The sequence below is a fragment of the Pseudorca crassidens genome, chromosome 1, assembly GCF_039906515.1.
Source record: "Pseudorca crassidens isolate mPseCra1 chromosome 1, mPseCra1.hap1, whole genome shotgun sequence".
NCBI classification, from domain to species: domain Eukaryota; kingdom Metazoa; phylum Chordata; class Mammalia; order Artiodactyla; family Delphinidae; genus Pseudorca; species Pseudorca crassidens.
The window spans coordinates 145,540,861-145,558,832 of NC_090296.1; the positions used below are offsets into that span (position 1 = coordinate 145,540,861).

The window sequence follows — 17,972 nt, forward strand, 5'->3', positions numbered from 1 at the left end:
GTGGAACTGGCACGGCTCCTCCACCCCCAGGCAGGGGCTTCCTGTCCCAAAGGAGACCTGTGGCAGGCGAGGGGCCTGGGCTGGGGAGTGGGGAAGTATGGCGTTCCCAGTGTGGGACTCAGGATCTCCCCAGCAAAAACCATCTTGGTCCAGTTAGGCCCCACTGAAGGCCTCAGCCCTACAGCTGGCGGCCGGGCTACTTCAGCCAAGGGAGACCCTGAGCAACTGGACACAGGCCATCACTCTCCACCCTGCTGGAGTCCAGGCCTGTGGGGGTGGAGGTGCTCAGCTAGTCCCACCCCTGGGGCTTGGGGCTTGTCTCCAGCTGCTGTCCCTTCCACACCCCACCTAAAGAAGGCTCTGAACGCCTCGGGAGGTGGACTTTGGGCACTTACAGGTAGGCAGGACATCATGTGGGCATGTAACTCGCCCCAGCCCTCACCCGCACCCCATCCTGGACGCAGCCCCAGGTCCTGGGAAGAACATCACCACACTGGAGACCAGGCCTGGTTTGCATAGTCTGCACGTTTAATCACTTTAAAACCTCTAACATTACCTCGTGTCCATTAAATAGAACCAACAATGCTGAGCCTGTTTAAATTACAAGAAAAAAAAAAAAAATCACTGTGCACCAACCCAGTATCTTACAAAACCAGCTGGGCTGGCCACAAGGGTGGGGGGGGGGTGGGAGAGGCGGGGGTGCCCCTGGGCAGGTGGCTGGGTGTCAGGAGGGGCTAGGGGAGAGAAAGAAAAGGGGGCTCCCAAACAGGAGGGGACTGATTGTCCTAATGGGAGGGGTACAAAAGGCACGTCAGAAGAGGGGGCCTTGGGGGGCAGGACAGGTCAGTGCTTTCTCCACCAGGGCACAGTGTTGGAGGGGGCTCAGTGCCACTGCCTGCCCACCCCTGGCACTTGGAGAACCACTGACCCATGAGCCCTTGGCACGAGGAGCCCCATCTGAAATGGACGACAGCCTGCCCCTTCTATCGTACTCCTCCTTTCCTAGGGCCCGCCTGGCCTGGCCTGCCTCTTCAGAACCCGGGGCTCAGCTACTCCTCAGCAACACGCTGCAGACCCCCACACCTCAGGGCCAGGGCAGCCGGGGGGAACAGCAGGGTGGACAGTGGGTGTGGGAAGGTGGATGGTCCAGCTGCTACCCCCATTAAAAATACCAAAAAAAAAAAAAAAAAAAATCAGCATCTAAAGTGAAATAATCACAAAGTGAAAATATATCCTCAAACAGCCCCTGAGATCCCCACAGGGGAAAGCAGCATCGGGTGGGAGGCGGGAGAGGCCGGCTGGGCCACCGTCCCTTCCCACCACCCACCCAGGGGCTCCGGGACTGTGAGTGCCAACAGCCCAGGCAGCCCCGGGCTCAGAAAACAGGGACTTGGGCCCTGGCAGGAGGAAAGGGTGCCAGAGAGGGAAGGGTGGTCAGCACACCAGCACGGGGCTGGGCCAGCCTCGCTCAGCAGGCAGCCAGCTGTAGTGGAGGTGGGCAAAGGGACACACACATGTGTGCACACACGTGTGCACCCTGGAAGTGCCTGCCTTGCCTTGGTCCCTTCCTTTGCTTACTGCTTCCGCCCGAGGCTCACCAGAGGTGCGGGACGGGGTCAGGGATGCAAAAGCCCTTAGAGAGGTGGCCTCCTCCTTCAAATACCCCCTAGGCCAGCCTCCCTGCTGCCTGGATGGGGACCATTATTGCTTTAGAGGGACAGGGAAGGGGCGAGAACTGCAGCCCGAGTCAGGAATCCCATAAGGGAAGGGCTGCCCCTCTTCACTCCGCAGGGAACTCTGGCTGGGGCCTGGACCTTGGAAAGCTGCCCTAAAGGTTTCACTCCTTTCTCCACACACAGGCGTGCTGGGGGTGGGCAGAGGCCCTCCCCTGCTCCCCAGCTGGTCCTGGGGTCCCACCTCAGGCAGCCGGGGGGCCCAAGGGTAGGGTGGGAAGCCGTCTCTGCCTCTCTTGCCTCCCAGCTGGGGTCCAAACCCAGTCCCAAGATAAAAAAATACTTTGGTGAATTAAAAAGTGCCCCAGGAGGGGATGGGCTCGAAGGGGCGGGCAGTAGGCGCTCGTCAAAGGGCGCTCTGGTCTTTAATAAAGGCGGTCCTCTCGCCCCGGCCCTCGTCCTCTTCTGAGTCGGACGGGCACTCCTCCTGCCAGGCTTCGGGGGGCAGCCCCTTGTAGGAGATGAGGCCACGGTCCATGGTGTACACCTTCACCCCTCGGAAGCTGAAGCCCGAGCGCAGCTGCAGGACCAGGAAGACAGTGACGAAGACCAGCACGATGAAGGCGCAGCTGAGGCCGGCCACCACCTCGGGCAGGTGTGAGGGCAGCAGCCCCTCCCGCAGCCGCGGCTCTGCCTCCACCTCCGTGGGTGGCGGCTGCTGCGGCTGTGGCGACTCTCGGCTGCTCTGGCTTTGCCGGGAGCACGTCTGCTCCACAGGGTCCAGGGAGGCGTGGCTGGGGCAGCTGAGGCAGTCTGTGGGGGCTGGCCCCTGGCACGTGGCACACGAGGCGTGGCAGGGGGCACAGACGCTGGCCCGGATGATCTCCACGTTGTTCTCGGTGCTGTAGTGCGTGTCGAGGACTTGGGGAGTGAAGCCTGGAGGGCAGCGCTGGACACAGCTCTTCTGGTGCAGGGAGAAGCCTTCCTCGCACACTGCCGGCACGGGGCAGAAGGTGGGCGTCAGCCAAGCCGCCCATGGCTGTTGGGCCCTGAGCCCCACGACAGTGGCAGCCTGTGGACCTGCAGCCCCAGGCAGTCACCGCTGTCCCCAGGAGCTCCCACCTGCCCCAGGACTGTGGTCACCCTGGGGTCCCAGCATCCCTTCACACCCCTTTTCCTCCTTTAGGACAGGCGTCCTCTGTCCCCAGCCTCAGGTTCCCAAGCCCTTGCAGCACCCACGACTGACCCACACAGGCCTGGCTGGACGTGAGGGTCTTGCAGCCGATGCTCTCAGGAGGTGTGGGCAGCCCCTCGGGGGCCGTGCCGTACAGCACGAGGGTGAACTTGGTCAGTGTCCCTAATTGAGGGGGGAAGCAAAAGTCAGAAGCCACGCCCGGCACCCCAGACTCCGCCAGCGCCCCTCCTCCATCCCCAGCCCTCGAGCACCCCCAATACCATAGTTATTTGCTTCACTGGTGTTTTCTATCTCCAGGACCCACTCGCCAGAGGGGTCCTCGTCCCAGGAATGGGTCGTCATGAAGGCCCAGTCGTTAAACCCGTCTGCAGAGTAGTCGTGCGGCCTGGGGAGGAAGGTGCACATGGCTGCCTGAGGCCTCGGCAGACCCCAGCCAGGCGACACCGAGCCCACAGCACACGGACCACACCCCCTCCCCCGGTGCAGCAGAACCCCGCTGGGCTGGAAGTGCCTGCTGGGTGTTTCCCAGGACGCCAAATGTTCTCAACCAGAAGATTCTGGAAATGTGCAAGGGTACTACACATGGGAAGGCACACAGACATGGCATTTAATGGGCAGAATCAGGGATTCCCGCAACATGGGACAGCCCCATAGGACAAAAACCATCCTTCCCAAAATGCCAACAGTGGAAAAGTATTTGGTGCCCTTCAGGGCTGTGTGAGTGAATGAACGAATGCACGTGGATGTGAGGGACAGGACAAGCTGGACAGAGGAGAGGGCAAGCACCTGGCGGCCAGCAGGGTGGAGCGGGTGCCCATGGGGCTGACCAGGTGGATGGCCAGGTCACCGCGGCGGTTGTAGGACAGGGTGAGCCGCGCCTGAGTGTGTTCCAGCCGCGTGATGTGGCTGGGCTCCCCCACACAGGCGGTCACAGTCTTCCGCACCTCCAGCCGCTTCCCGATGTCCCTGCGCAGAGAGCACCGTGATGGTCTATCAGCCTGGCCCAGGGGGACGAGCGGGCACCCCTGCGCCCCTCAGGTCCCACCTGCCCCCTCCCAGCCTGGGTCCAGCCCTCACTTGGGCTCAGTGAGGATGTCGATGATGCACTTCCGCTGGGGGGTCACCGTCGTCCAGTTCTGGGCCAGAGCCACCATGGCACCTGCGTCCAGTAACCCGTAGCCATACGAATGGCTCACTGTGGGGCAGGGAAGGCGGAGTCAGCTGGGGGGCACACAGGGCCCCCGCAACCCCCAATCCAGCTCTGTCCTCACCTTTGCGGCCCACACCATTGGTGGCCCAGTCGTTAGCATTGAGGTGGGCTGGCTTTGAGGTCTGTACCACCAAGTGCTGCATGTCCCGCCAGGTGAGGTTCTTACTGCAGAGGAGGGACGGAGAGGCTTGGGGTCTGTCTCTTCGGAGAGAAGCTGGAGACCAAGGCCTGCCTGGCAGGGGGCGCTGGTGGGGACAGGGTTGCGCCTCAGCCCCCACCCACTTACTTGGCCTCCAGGGTGAGAGCGATGATGCCCGCTGCCAAGGGGGCAGAGGCAGAGGTGCCTGTGTGAGACTCCGTACACTTCTGCCGCAGATCAGTGGTCACCTACCAGGAGGACAATGATGTTGGGCCTGTAACGCGGGGAGGGCACCAGAGGGGGGCCACCTGCCTGCCCTCCCTCTGTCCACAGGCCCTAAGCACCATAAACAGGACTGGGGAGCCAGGGCCAAGAAACCTTGGTCCCACCTGCTGCCTTGCTAACTTGCTGTAGACAGGCCGATGCCTGGCCCTTTCCCGAGGAATGAGAGGATTGAACTGAAGGTTGGCGATCATTAAGAGCAATGCATATTTTTAAGGAGAGTCTTCTCAGGGGCTTCACCGATGGCTCCACAGTCTCCAGGAGTCTTGGAGAGCTCCCTAGCCCACATCCCATGATGCTTTAGCCACCACCACCCAGCCACGGGCGGGTGGAAGGCAGATGGGGTCGGAAAGGGGGCCCCGGGCAGAGCCAGCAAGCAGCCCCGTTTCCCCAGCCGCCACCCCGGGGCAGGACTCACGATCTGCTTCTCGTTCTGGTTTCCACTGCTGTAGGTTGTGGCCAGCGTGGACGAGCAGGCCTCACTGTACCAGGGCACGTTGCCGGACTGCGTGGCGCTGCTGATGGACAGCGTGTAGATGCTGTTGGTGTAGCCGTCGCAGTTGCAGCTGTCATGTTCCCGGCCCCCGTTCCCAGAGGCCCAGACAAAGATGGAGCCCAGCCCCCCGCGGCCCTGTGGACAGAGTGGGCCGGGGTCACTCGAGAACAGGACTTGGGGGAGGCCTGGCAGGAAGATGCTGCTCGAGACTGAGAAGGATGGAGCCTCCTTCTCCGGGGACTCTCTATCCAGCCTCTGTTCCCCTGGGAGACCCCTGGTGGATCTCAACCTTTTTTGCACAAAAAAAAGAGACCCAGACCACCAACCAAAATGCTCTGAGTGGTGATTCCAAAGGGTGGAATTATGGGTAATTAGTATTTACTTTTCTCTTTTTCTGTCTTTCTAGTTCCTTAACATTTTAATAACATTTAATAAACAAACTTTGTACAAATTAAAATTAAACACAAGAATAAATAAATAGGAACAGAAAAAAACAAAGAAGTATGGAAAAGGTAGCGCCTAGTTTGCCCCCAGAGGCTGGGCCTGGTTTCTAGGGTGGGGCCAGGACCCCCACCTCACCTGGCTGACCCCCCGGAAGAAGGCCTCCTCAGCAAGGCGGGCTGGCCCATCCACGGTCTTGCCGTCGTCCTCGGGGCCCCAACTGGCGCTGTAGATGTGGATGTGGTTGGGATTCAGGCCCAGCGAGCGTGCCTCTACCGCATCTGTCACTTCACCGTCCAGCATGCGCACCCCTGGTCATGGAGGGGGGCGGGGAGAGGGATGCTGCGTGGGTCCAGCTGCCAGGAGCACTCCCTGGAGCACACCCAGCCTTGCACCCAGAGGATGGGCAGGGGAGGGCAGAGGACGGTGCTGGGAAACCCTGAGCCCCTAACTCCCTGGCCAGCCTCTGCCTTTCGAAGACAAGATGCAGGGGAAAAGGGGAGAGCTCCCTGGGCCCCAACTACACATTCTGGACTAGGATGAGTCTCTGGGGTCCCAAAGGAGCATGGTGATCAAGGCCTGCCATGTAAGGACTCGGAGTGGACAGTGAGGAGTTAGGGAGACTCCTGCTAAGAAACACTCCCTCCACCCCACAGCACAGGGCCACCAGCACAGGGGGTTCAGCTTTTTTGAGTTACTAAGAACGCTCTAAAGAAGAGCCGTGCAGTCAAAAGGATCCACAGCAGGAAAGTGGCAGACACTGGGTAGATGGGAAGTGAACAGAGAAGAATCCCACTGGAAGGGTCGTCCCAAAGACCGGGTGGCCAAGGCCTACACCCACCTCCAATACGGGCATTGTAGGCCACGCCTACGCCACAGACACCGTTGTTGGCCACTGCGGCCACCTCGCCTGCACACCGTGTACCATGCCTGCCGGGGCCAAGAGCACAGCATTAACAGTGGACAGAGCATGGTGGGTGCAGCCTGAGGAGCAGGAAGGGCCACATGCACACCCCTCTACCTTTGCTGTCCCACATCTGTACACAGACCACACCCCCCCACTCCTCTTGGCCTATGGCCACCTCCACTCAGACCGAACCTTCCCTCAGAGCCCCAGCTAGACCAAGACTATGGAAAAGACTTCAGCCTCTCAGGAAGGGCACATCTGCTTCCTCAGCGGAAAACAGAAGGGAAGCAGATTCTTACCTGTTGTCATTCATCTGCGTGTACCGAGGCTGGGGGTCAGGGTCCTGGTCATTGACATCGAAGCTGGCCCCAGGATCCTGGAAAGGACATGGCCATTATCAGGGTCAGCCTGAACACACCAGCAGAACAGAACCATCCCTGGACTCCCCTCACCAGGGATGGCTACCTCCCTCCCCGACCTCCTCACATAATTGCCTGCCAAGTCCGGGTGGTTCTTCTCGATGCCATCATCCAGAATGGAGACCACGATGCCACGCCCCGTGTAGCCCTGGGCCCAGGCCTCCTTCACGTTCAGGTCCCGCTGGGTGACACCAGACTGCAGAGACACCCACCCCCGTCACCCAGCACTTACGAGATGTGGTTGCTGGGTGAGGTTACTAGAACCTTGGAGAATCCCTTTGCCACCCCCAAAAGCTCCTTCTCCACCCGCCCCTACTCCTCAAATGCCACCACTGATTGTCTGGGCTCATGGAATTATAAAGAACTCTGGGAGGGTGCTCCCCAGGGCTCAGCAGGATGGGCTGGAGAAAGATCACTCAGCAGACAGAGGAAGACTGACAGGAGGCCTTGAAGTCAGCCTCACCCACTCACGGGACCCCTCAGTGGATGGATGGATGCAGCCAGGGAGGCAACGTACCAGGTACCACTGCTGGGGAAACTTGGGGTCCGTGGGCTCCTGGTACACGTCCCGTTTGGTCCGTTGCTTTGCCACCTGCTGCTCCAGCCACTGTACCTGTGAGGGAGTGAGGGAGAGATGGTGTGGCTGGAGGAACGGGGAGGGAGAGCGAGGCCTCCTGAGAACGGAAAGGGAAGGGTGGCAGCAGGAGGGGCTGGGGCCGCACTCACTTGAGGTTCCCGCTGCAGCCGGCTGTGCCGCGGGCGGTGAGGTGACAGGGACCGCTTTGTCACCGCTCGATGCCAGAAGTGGTAATAGTCGCCGAAGATCTGCAACAGAGCAGGGAGACTGAGCCGGGCTTTCCATCTGCCAGTCCCCATGGAGGCGGGGGATGGGGGTGGACAACCGGCTGCAAGGGGAGGCTCACCACGGCAGGGGGTGGTGGGCATCTGCTCCCCGCCCAGGACCCCGCAAGGAGGTGCAGGGGGCCGAGGGGGACTCACCCCCCTGGGATACACTGGTCCACTGAGCAACCTAGGCTAGAAGCCCAAGGGCAGGACAAGCCACCCATAACATGCCTACTACCCAGATGCCCCTGAGAAGACAAGCCCCAGAGTTCCTGCTCTGGGTGCTGGAACCCCTGCCCTCATTGGCCCCACCCCCTGGCGATGTCCTATGCCTCGGCCAGCAGGAGGGAAGAACACCTACCTGGCCCAGGTTGAGGAAGCCATGCTTGCGTGCCACACTGTCAGCCACGGCTGGGCCTCCAGGAATGCGCACGGCCCAGGTATTGGTGAAGACCTTCTGGCCACGGGCATCGGCCGCCAGCAGGACCAAGGCTCCTGCTGCTGCTACCACCCATAGCAACCAGGGCCTCAGCTCCATGGGGGGGACAGGTGGCCGGGACCCCGGAGCCCCCGTCTCCTTGGCCTGGTCACAGGGCCTCGGCTCCCGCGTGCCTGCTCACTGCCTGTGGCCCGGGGCTGACTGGCGGGGGCATGGGACCAAGATGGGCGGGACTGCGCGGGGAGGATGAGGGCTGCCGGCTCTGAGAGGAACAAGGGAGGAGAAGAGGGAGAGTCAGTCGCTCCCCAGCCACACACTAAAGCTGCCTTCCCACCCCACGGCTCACTCCAGGCCTGAAAGGGGCTCTGGCGGGGAGGGGTGAAAATCCAGGCCCCCAAGGTGAGCCGGATAGATGGACAGAAGGACCGCCTCCACACGTAAGAATACGGAAGTGGGATGAAGAGGACCAAGACTTGAGTCCCTCAAAACAAAGAAGCAACAACTGAATAAATGCTTGCCAGAATTAAAGTCAAAAAGGTGGGTTAGGGACTTCCCTGGTGGCGCAGTGTTAAGAATCCGCCTGCCAATGCAGGGGATACGGGTTCGAGCCCTGGTCTGGGAAGATGCCGCGGAGCAACTAAGCCCGTGTGCCACAACTACTGAGCCTGCGCTCTAGAGCCCGCGAACCATAACTACTGAGCCCGCATGTCACAACTACTGCAGCCCATGTGCCTAGAGCCCGTGCTCTGCAACAAGAGAAGCCACCGCAATGAGAATCCCGCACACCGCAACGAAGAGTAGCCCCTGCTCGCCTCAACTAGAGAAAGCCCGTGCGCAGCAACAAAGACCCAATGCAGCCAAATATAAATTAATTAATTATTTTTATTATTTTTTTAAAAAGGTGGGTTATAGGGACTTCCCTGGTGGCACAGTGGTTGAGAGTCCGCCTGCCGATGCAGGGGACACGGGTTCGTGCCCCGGTCCGGGAAGATCCCACATGCCGTGGAGCGGCTAGGCCCGTGAGCCATGGCCGCTGAGGCTGCGCATCTGGAGCCTGTGCTTTGCAACGGGAGTGGCCACAACAGTGAGAGGCCCGTGTACCGCAAAAAAAAAAAAAAAAAAAAAACACCCTCCTGCCACTGCAGGGGACAAGAGTTTGAGCCCTCGTCAGGTAAGATCCCACATGCCGCAGAGCAACTAAGCCCGTGGGCCACAACTACTAAGCCCTCGTGCCACAACTACTGAAGCTTGCACTCCTAGAGCCCAGGTTCCACAACAAGAGAAGCCACCGTAATGAGAAGTCCTCGCACCACAACGAAGAGGAGCCCCCGCTCGCCACAACTAGAGAAAGCCCGCGCACAGCAATGAAGACCCAATGCAGACAAAAATTAATTAATTAATTATTTTTTAAAAAAGTGGGTTACAGGGCTTCCCTGGTGGCGCAGTGGTTGAGAGTCCACCTGCCGATGCAGGGGACGTGGGTTTGTGCCCCGGTCTGGGAGGATCCCACATGCCGCAGAGCGGCTGGGCCCGCGAGCCATGGCCGCTGAGCCTGCGCGTCCGGAGCCTGTGCTCCGCAACGGGAGAGACCACAACGGTGAGAGGCCCGCGTACCGTAAAAAAAAAAAAAAAAAAAGTGGGTTATGAAGCAGTAGGTACCTATAATCCCGTTTTGTTTTTAAAAAACTATTTATACATGTATATTTATATAAAACCACAAAACATAATCTGGAAGGACACATGCTAACAGTGGTTCTCTCAAGGTGGTGAGAATTATGAGTAATTGTTATTTTCTTTTGTGTCATGTATATTTTCCAAATTACCCAGGTATATTTTATAAAGGAATAAAATGTTGGCTTTTTAAAGTTTTTTAATGGGCGGTGTCTACACAGCTCGCTAGGGCTTCCTAGTTCAGCAAAGGAGAACCAGCCATAGGGAGTTACCTGCAAAGACCCACAGCCCCTGGCAAGAAAGAGTGGGTAACCTAAGGTGGGATGGGGGCTTTGGGGGCTGAGCACGGGGAGAGGGGATCGCAGTGGCTTCACCCTCCCTCTTTGGCCCAGACCATCAGCAAAGTCAGGGGCTCAGGCTCTTTTTTTATAGTTTCCTGGGAAACGCTGGGGCCACCCAGTCCTGGCCTGCAGGCCTCCAGCAGCCCCCTTGGTCGCTCCACACCCACCAGCCTTGCGTAATCTGAGCCCGGGCAGCCAGGGCAAACACTAGCTGCTGAGCCAGGAGCGCCAAGGTGAAGCTGAATCAATAGTCCGAGTGTTGTTTTTCCTCCTTCAGCAAACAGACAGCAGGACCTCTCTGCCTGGGGCCACATAACTGTCCCCACATAGGGCCCCTGGCTAGCCAGAAGCCAAGCCCCTGGGGTGGGGAGAAGCTGGGGAAGGTCCCCGTGGGGCTGCCAGAGGTGTCCCGCCTCAGTGCCAAGCTTGTTGAGCAGAGCGCCTGCCTACATGGCCCCGGATGCCCCCACCACTCCCAGGGCCCAGCCCCAAAGGAGGCCACTCTGCTGGACGGCAAAATGAAGCTCCCCATCTCACCCGGGCCCCGGAGAGCTGCACAGGCGGGCTCACCACTGGGAACACTCCTTTTCCAGAGACTGCCCTCAGCCACAGTCAGCCTCCCTGCCTGCTCCTGCTGCAGTCCCACCCTGCAGGCTGGAGAGACTCAACACACAATTCCTGGAGTATTTTCAGTTTACACCAAAATAACCTGACAGCTGATGGCAGGAGGCATCCACAATGCAGCTCCTCCTCACCCTGGATGGGCAGAGTCCATAGGGTTCCCGGACAGGCCTGGAAGCCACAGCCCCATGATGCCTTGGGTGACCAAGTTCCGGAAAGCTGGTCTGAGCAATGGCTGGGCAGCCAGACATTCAGCCCTAGGGGGTGAAGGAAACCCAAGCCCCTCATTTAACAGAGGATGTGGAGCCCTAGGGGCTGAGCCAGATAGAAACAAGCCCTCTTCTCCCCTTCTTGCCACAAGAGCAGCCTCTTGGGTCCAGATGTCAAGAAAGACCATCTCCTGACCACAGTGCTGTGAGCCGTACTGGAACTCCCAAATCAAGACTGGGTTCATCTGCGTCCAGCCCAAGTTCCGGGACATTGTGGATGGAGCTGCAGTTGCTTGGTCGTAAAGGTGATTATTTAATTACCTTGCAGCACCCAAAAAGAAAGCGGGCTTCAGGCACAACCAAACAATTCCCCAAGAAAGGACCAGGCTTCATCTGCTCAGCATCCCCAGCCACGGTGAGCCGTAGATATGGCTTCCACAGAGCCTGAAGCCTCCAGACAGCCCTGCCTCAGCATCCTGGAGGGCGGGAGGGAGGGAGGGAGGGAGGGAAAGAGGGAGGAAGGGAGGGAAGGAGGGAGGGAGGGAGGGAGAGAGGGAGGGAGAGAGGGAGGGAAGGAGGGAGGGAAGGAGGGAGGGAGGGAGGGAGGAAGGGAGGGAGAGAGGGAGGGAAGGAGGGAGGGAGGGAGGGAGGACCCTCTCCTAAAACAGCAGGCACTGAGAACAATGAATGAATGGGCTTCTCCCCACCCCCATCCCAGACTCTGACTCACCCTCTGAGTCCCAGTTCGGCTCAAACCCGGAGGCTTGCTGTAGTTCCAGCCTCCTGTGAGGCCCTCTCACATGGGAGTCAGCTCCAGGCTGTGGCCACAGAGAGACCTGTGGGTGCTCTTTGTGGCTGTGTTCTAGGTCAAAGCTCTTTTCTCCAGTCCCAGGAACCTCCTGACACAGACACCCACTCCGAGGCACCCAAACTGAACCTCCCCCAGGTCCAGCTGCTGTTTCCCAGGCACTGGGGGTCTGGCGTGGACAGGGCTGCCTGGGAAACCTGGTCCCGTCTCTCTTTCCAGCAAAGAGACACCAAGCCAGGTCCTGTAACAGGCACTGAAGGCTGCGCTGAAATTCTGAATTCCAATCTTTATTCATTTTCTGTGTGATCTTAAGTCACTTCCTCTCTCTAGGCCTCAGTTTCCTAGATGGTAAAAACTGCTAGACCAGAGGTTTTCAAACTTTTTTTTAAAGCCACAGAATCTTTAAAAAATCAAATCTTATGTGGAAGCCCAATATAGGATATCGTAAAACTTCGGCCACTCTGGTTGAGACGGGTCAGGCTTGGCTACTCTCCTATGCTGTGCCCACACCTGGCCAGCAGCTGCCCAGCCCTAACTAGGCCACATCACCTGGGTTCCCCTCCCACTTCCCAAGTCAGAAAGAATTCTGACACCCTCCGGTGGAGGAGAGTCTGCACCCCCAGGGGCAAGGGTCTAGAGGATGGCGGGGAGAGCAGGTACTGACCTGACAAGTGACTGCTGTAAGACCTGTCTGGCAAGCAGGCCGCCCCTCAGTCCAGCCACCCCACGGGGGCAGCAGGGGTCTCGGCCAGGCCTCCGCGGGAGGCAGCCCCGGAACCTACCTGAGCCAGCCTCCCAGCGCCCGCGGATCCCGCACCTGAGTGTCTCGCCGCTCAGGTGTGCAGGCGGGGACGAGGCCCGGGCGGTGAATAATCCCCTCCGCCTCGCGAACAGCCGCTCCTCCCCTCCCCCGGCGGGAGCGCAGGCCCTCCCCAGCCGCGGAGTGGGCGAGCCGGCGGCGGCCCCCGAAGGACGGCCCGGAGGCGGGAGCACCCGGCGCCTCTGGAATTCTCTCGCCATCCCGCCCCCAGCGGGGGCCCCGCTGGCGCTTCCTGAGGTCAGAGGGCTTGCCCCGGCCCCAAGCGGAAAAGTACCGGCACCTACAAGGGCTGGGAGCCAAGCCGGGCCCGACGCTCTCAGGTGGGCTGCGGGGCGCCCTTCCTGCTCCCCGCGGCTTCACCCTCGGGGCCGGCCCGGGGGCCAGTTTCGAAAGCCGGACGGGCAGCCGGGCCCGGGCTGCCTCCGCGCCAGCGACCCCGACCCTCCCCCGCCTGCGCGCCCGGGCCGCGGAGCCAGCTCCTCGGGCAGAGCGGCCCAGTCCGGCCGGCTCGCCTCGGGCCCGGCTCCCGGCGCGCTGCCTCCACCGGGCCCCGCGCCCTCGCCGCTTACCCTAGGGAGCCCGGGCGGGGAAACTTTTCCAGGCGAGCGCCGCGGCGGCTCGGGCGCCCCTCGGCCGAGCGGAGAGACCGGCGGCGGGGCCTGGGCTCGACGCGGTCCCCGCGCCCGGCAGCAGCGTCACCGCGCGGAGGCGGGGAGGAGCGGCGGCGCGGCCTCGGCCGGGCCGGCGACCAGGGCAGGGCTCGGCCTCGGCCTCGGCTCCGGCTCCGGCGCGGGCGGGGGCAGCGGCCGGGCCGCGGCGGCGGCGCGGCTTGTTTACTCGGGCCGCTGTCAGCGGCTGCGGCGGCCCGGGCTCCTCCTCCTCCGCCGCCGCGCCCCCTCCCCCTCGCGGCGCCACCTCCGCGCTCCCCAGCAGCCGCCGCAGCCGTCCCGCCGCCCTGGCCCGCCGCGCCGCCCATGCCGCCCGGCCCCGGGCCCGCGTTCGGGGCCGGAGCGCCGCAGCCCCCGAGCTCCGGGCTCCGAGCGGCGGCCTTGCGGCCTTCCGGGGCGCCCACTGCCTCTGGCTCCCGGTCGGGGCAGGTAGGAAGTGGGGCCAGCGATCCCAAAGCCCTCGCGGCCGCCCGGCGCGTCGCCCAGGCCCCACTGCCCGCACCCCCGCCCCGGGCTCGGCTCTTCGCGCCGCGAGCTCCCCGGGCCGGCGGCCGCGGAGACCCGAACTCGGAACTCCTGGCAGGGGTTGGGAAGGGCTCGAGGCGTCACTCCAAGCCCAGTCTCGGCCGGATTCTGGGGAAGCTGGCCTTCTCCCCTCACTTCCCCACTCCTAAGCCACGAGTTTGGGCACGACCGAGTTAAGTGCCCTGGGATGACGCACCTGGGGTACCCCATCTGAGGTCGGGCTTCAGCGCGCCTGGGCAAACCTCCTCGTCGCCTACAGTTAGAGGACTCACGATTTTATTTGCATTTATATAGACAGGTGGATGAGCAGAACAAGTAGCCCATCCCCTTTTAATTTTTTAAAAACTTTTTTTTTTTAACTCCAACCGCCTGCCAGGCACCAGGCCAGTCATTTTATATTATCTCCTTCTCATGTACATTATTTAATCTACATAATCCTTTCAGGCTGACATTATTAATCCCATTTTACAGATAAGGAAACTGAGGTGCACAAGGTTTAAATAATTTGCCCAAGATACCACAACTAGTAGGCCTCAGAGCCTGGAAGAGATCTAGGGCTTTGGCAGAGCCTGAATCTGAGCTACTTGCAATATACCAGCCGGCTCCTCTCCCTCCCTGGGTCCCTGCCCTAGAAAACGTCTGTGCTACTTGGCCGAGGCCACCACTGCTTGAGCTGAGAGAGAAAAGAGGGGAAATGTGGCCAAAAGCTCCCCAGGCTGGGTTATTCCAAGGTCGCAGAGCAGTCTCTGCCCATCCTTTCCTGCTCGCTTTGAGATAACCTGGCAGAACAATATTATCCTGTGACCTCTTCAACACCGGTTTGGGGATAATGACAAAAACGAGCACCGAACACTGCAGAGCATGTTCTCAGAGCGAGGAGTGGTTCTCAGCTCTTTCCGTGTGTTAAATTATTTCATCCTTACCACAAACCCTGCAAGGTGGATACAATTTTCCTTTAGGGATCTTTCATGTATCACTATCTATGGAGGAGGAAACTGAGGCCCAGAGAAGTTAAGTAACATTCGTAAAGTAACTCACTAGGTGACAAGTCAACCAGCAAACCTGCGTTCAAAACCCTGCAGTACTATTTTATACTTTGCCACCTTAGACAAGTTATTTAATTCTCAGAGCCTCAATTTACCCCTCTGTAAAATGGAGATAATATTCAACTAGTGGGATAAGGTACTGTTTGGGCACCTGTACAAACAGTGCAAAAACCAGAAACTCAGGGAAGAATGTTGGGTCCTAAAAGTTGAGCCGGGGGTTTCCCTGGTGGCGCAGTGGTTGAGAGTCCGCCTGCCGATGCAGGGGACATGGGTTCGTGCCCCGGTCCGGGAGGATCCCACATGCCGCGGAGCAGCTGTGCCAGTGAGCCATGGCCGCTGAGCCTGCGCATCCGGAGCCTGCGCTCTGCAACGGGAGAGCCCACAGCGGAGAGAGGCCCGCGTATCCAAAAAAACAAAAGTTGAGCCGGGAGATAAGTCCAGTTGGCCCCCTCTTGGAATGGGAACTGCCCCCCACAGGGAGCAAAGACTCCTAGGGGCCACCCTGGGGTGGCCCCAACTAGCAGCATCAGCCACAGTTGGGAAAACAATACTTCTTCAGTCAGACCTAGGCAGGAAGTGAGTCACGGTTCTTCCTAAGTCTGTGAGCAAGAGATCCCTATTTAGGGGAAACAGGGACAGAGCTGGTTCCATCTAGCCTCGGAGTCCCGCAGTGCCCTTCCCCCTTGTCCTCAGACTTACAAGAAAGGTCAACCCGGAAAGAAAGCAATCCTGTCTGCCTCTAGGTGCCCCACCCATCCTGGAGGCTGGCCCCAGGGGAGCCTCAGTGGGTCTGAGGGGGAGGAGGGGCTAGCCCTGTCTCAGACGGCTGCCACCCAGCAGAGGCACTGGAGCTTCCCAGTTTCTCCCGCCAGCCTGCCCCTCCAATCCTGCCTTTGGCATAAGGAGAATTCTTTCAACTGTTGCTCAGAGGTGCATCACTGAGGGGAGGAGAGAGGAGAGGACCGAGAGAGTGAGCCCTTGCCCCGGAGGATCTCCACCTTAGTCTTGCTCCTATTTTAGGGTTTCCCATACAACTGTACTTTATAACGATTCGGTTGTTAAAAAGAATGTGGAGGGAATTCCCAGGTGGTCCCGTGGTTAAGACTCTGTGCTTCCACTGCAGGGGGCAAGGGTTCAATCCCTGGTCAGGGAGCTAAGATCCCTCATGCCATGCGGCGTGGCCAAAAAACCCCAAAAAAGCAAAAGAGAAAAAGAATGTGGAAGACACCCTCCTTGCGAAAAGCCCTCTGGAGAGAATCCCAGCTTGCCACAGCTGGTGACTGCTAGCCAACTTCTTTCTTTTTCTCCTGGAGCAAGTCCTGTGGGCAGGTTTTGTTCTCTTTATCACTCCCAACAATTTGTCTGAGGCCTTAAAAGCCAGAAGGAAATAAACTGCCTGCAGAGCCCAGGTCCACTGACTTGGGGACCTAAGAGCCCAGGGGCCTCTGGATCACAGTTATCAGTTTTACACAGCAGTTAATAGGACAGGAGGCACCACGTGACAGAAGTCTAGCAACAGACTTGTTGGGGGGTGACCTGTGGGGTGGAGCAGGGCCTGATGGGTAAGGCCTGAGGGAGGAAGGGGCTGTGACCAGTTCCCACCTTCCCAGCAGGGGGCCAGAGGAGCTGTCTAGCCAGCCAGGACTCTCTTTATCCTTGGATTTGGGGCTAACCTGGGAGACTCCCAAGAGCAACCGTTGTCCTATGGTAAAATCCACCCAGTCACCCTTACCTCAGGCACTGCCACTGTCCCCTTGGAGTGCTCCGGGGGACCCTTTCTCTCAAAATCTCTGCCCCACTCTCAGGCACCTCAAACAAAGCCTTCGCAGCAGCACCCACACCTGGGTTTTTTCTTTTTTCTTTTTCTTTTTTTTTTTTTTTTGGCTGCACCACTCGGCATGCAGGATCTTAGTTCCCGACCAGGGATCGAACCCACGACCCCTGCAGTGGAAGCGCAGAGTCTTAACCACTGGACTGCCAGGGAAGTCCCCCCACACCTGGTTTTAATCAAAATGTCTGCACCACATCCACACATGCATAGAAGAGCAGACAACAAAATTTAATTGGTATTTTCTCTAAAAGGGTGGGATTTGAGAGCTTTTTGTTGTCTTCTTTTTGCTTACCTGCATTTTCAGGAATTTCTACAATAACTTTTAGAATAAGATAATTAAAATTTTAAGTCATGCAAAACTGAATAAAGCATGCCCATACTTCACCATCTAGCTCCAGAACAGCTGGGGTCCCTCCTGAACGCTGCTGGGGCAACAGTCAGCCTCCTCCTATCCCATCACTGGGCAGGGCCCTTCCAGTTCTGGCTAAACCACTTTGGGAAAACCTCCTTTATAGGACAGGAAAACAGGGTGTCTGTGTGGGTGGGGGGAGGAGCTAGAAGTGATGTGGTGGTGATGTATCTGGTCACACTGGGACAGGATTGCAGCACCGTCAGCCCTTCTCATGTTCCCAATTACTGGGCTAGCTCCGCACTTACCTTTCACCTGCTGGCTCTGCCGCCTCCCCAAGTCACTGGTCAGCTTAATGTTTCCCTTCTGCTGGCTCTGTGTCTTCTGCCTTGCCTTCAGTGCCCAGGCAGTGCTACCCACAATTGGGCACCAAATAGGTGCTTTGGGTGCAGTCTAGTCTGGCAGACATTCATTGGGCACCTGCTGAATGCTGGGCCCTGGGACCTCAAGCTGAGTCCGTTAGAACTTGTCCTCAGGAAGCCAGCGACCACCTCTGAGACATGACAGTATCTTCCTGAAGCTTCACCCTCCCTTCTGGCCTTGCAGCTCCAACAAGCTCTGCCCTTCCTTCTCCCTCTTGATACAAAAAAGTAAAACAGTTAACATGACTTCTTGTTGAATTTTCCTATCAGTTTTGTTACTGGAACAGGATTTTGCAACCTCACACTATTGACATCTTGGGCCAGGTTATTCTTGTTCTGGGAACTGTCCTTTGCATGGTAGTATGTTTAGCAACATCCCTGGTCTCTAAACACTAGGGGCCAGTCGCACCTCACCCCCATTATGACAACCAAAAGTGTCCCCAGACATTGCCAAACGTCCCCTGGAGGGGGGCGTGTAAAATTGCCCCCAGCTGAGAACCACTGGTCCAGAGTGAGGGCTGGGAGTGGTGCAGGAGACGGTAGGTGTGCCGGGATTTCAGGCATCAGGGGTTGTCTGCTGGGAACTATGCACTGAGACAGCAGGCAGCAAGGGAGAA

The 17,972-nt window shown here is 59.0% G+C and overlaps 1 protein-coding gene across 8 annotated transcripts; it reads right to left on the minus strand.

The window, feature by feature from the left end:
- Positions 1-506: 506 nt before the first annotated feature.
- On the minus strand, positions 507-17,069 carry FURIN (furin, paired basic amino acid cleaving enzyme). Of its 8 annotated transcripts, XM_067697376.1 has the most exons (17): positions 11,617-12,343; positions 11,208-11,362; positions 7,967-8,306; positions 7,489-7,587; positions 7,280-7,375; positions 6,830-6,958; positions 6,643-6,719; positions 6,278-6,366; positions 5,575-5,747; positions 4,918-5,130; positions 4,365-4,465; positions 4,140-4,243; positions 3,946-4,063; positions 3,655-3,834; positions 3,129-3,253; positions 2,920-3,030; positions 507-2,666 (listed from the first exon to the last, which is right to left on the minus strand). In XM_067697376.1, exons 3-17 carry the CDS (start codon positions 8,141-8,143, stop codon positions 2,080-2,082), a joined length of 2,379 nt encoding a protein of 792 aa, XP_067553477.1. In that variant the 5' UTR covers positions 8,144-8,306; positions 11,208-11,362; positions 11,617-12,343; the 3' UTR covers positions 507-2,079. The 8 variants fall into 8 exon arrangements, with proteins under 8 accessions (XP_067553477.1, XP_067553467.1, XP_067553509.1 ...); XM_067697366.1 differs by lacking the exons at positions 11,208-11,362; positions 11,617-12,343 and adding an exon at positions 16,965-17,069; XM_067697408.1 differs by lacking the exons at positions 11,208-11,362; positions 11,617-12,343 and adding an exon at positions 16,970-16,991.
- Between the last annotated feature and the right edge of the window lie 903 nt (positions 17,070-17,972).

Bases quoted from the DNA above. Each gene is read 5' to 3' on its own strand.
- FURIN (XM_067697366.1), bottom strand. From the start codon at position 8,143: ATGGAGCTGAGGCCCTGGTTGCTATGGGTGGTAGCAGCAGCAGGAGCC. The intron at 5,748-6,277 runs GTGGGTGTAGGC...CTCCATGACCAG, and splicing joins CTACAATGCCCGTATTGGAG to GGGTGCGCATGCTGGACGGT. The intron at 3,254-3,654 runs GTGCTTGCCCTC...CTTCCTCCCCAG, and splicing joins TCCACCCTGCTGGCCGCCAG to GCCGCACGACTACTCTGCAG.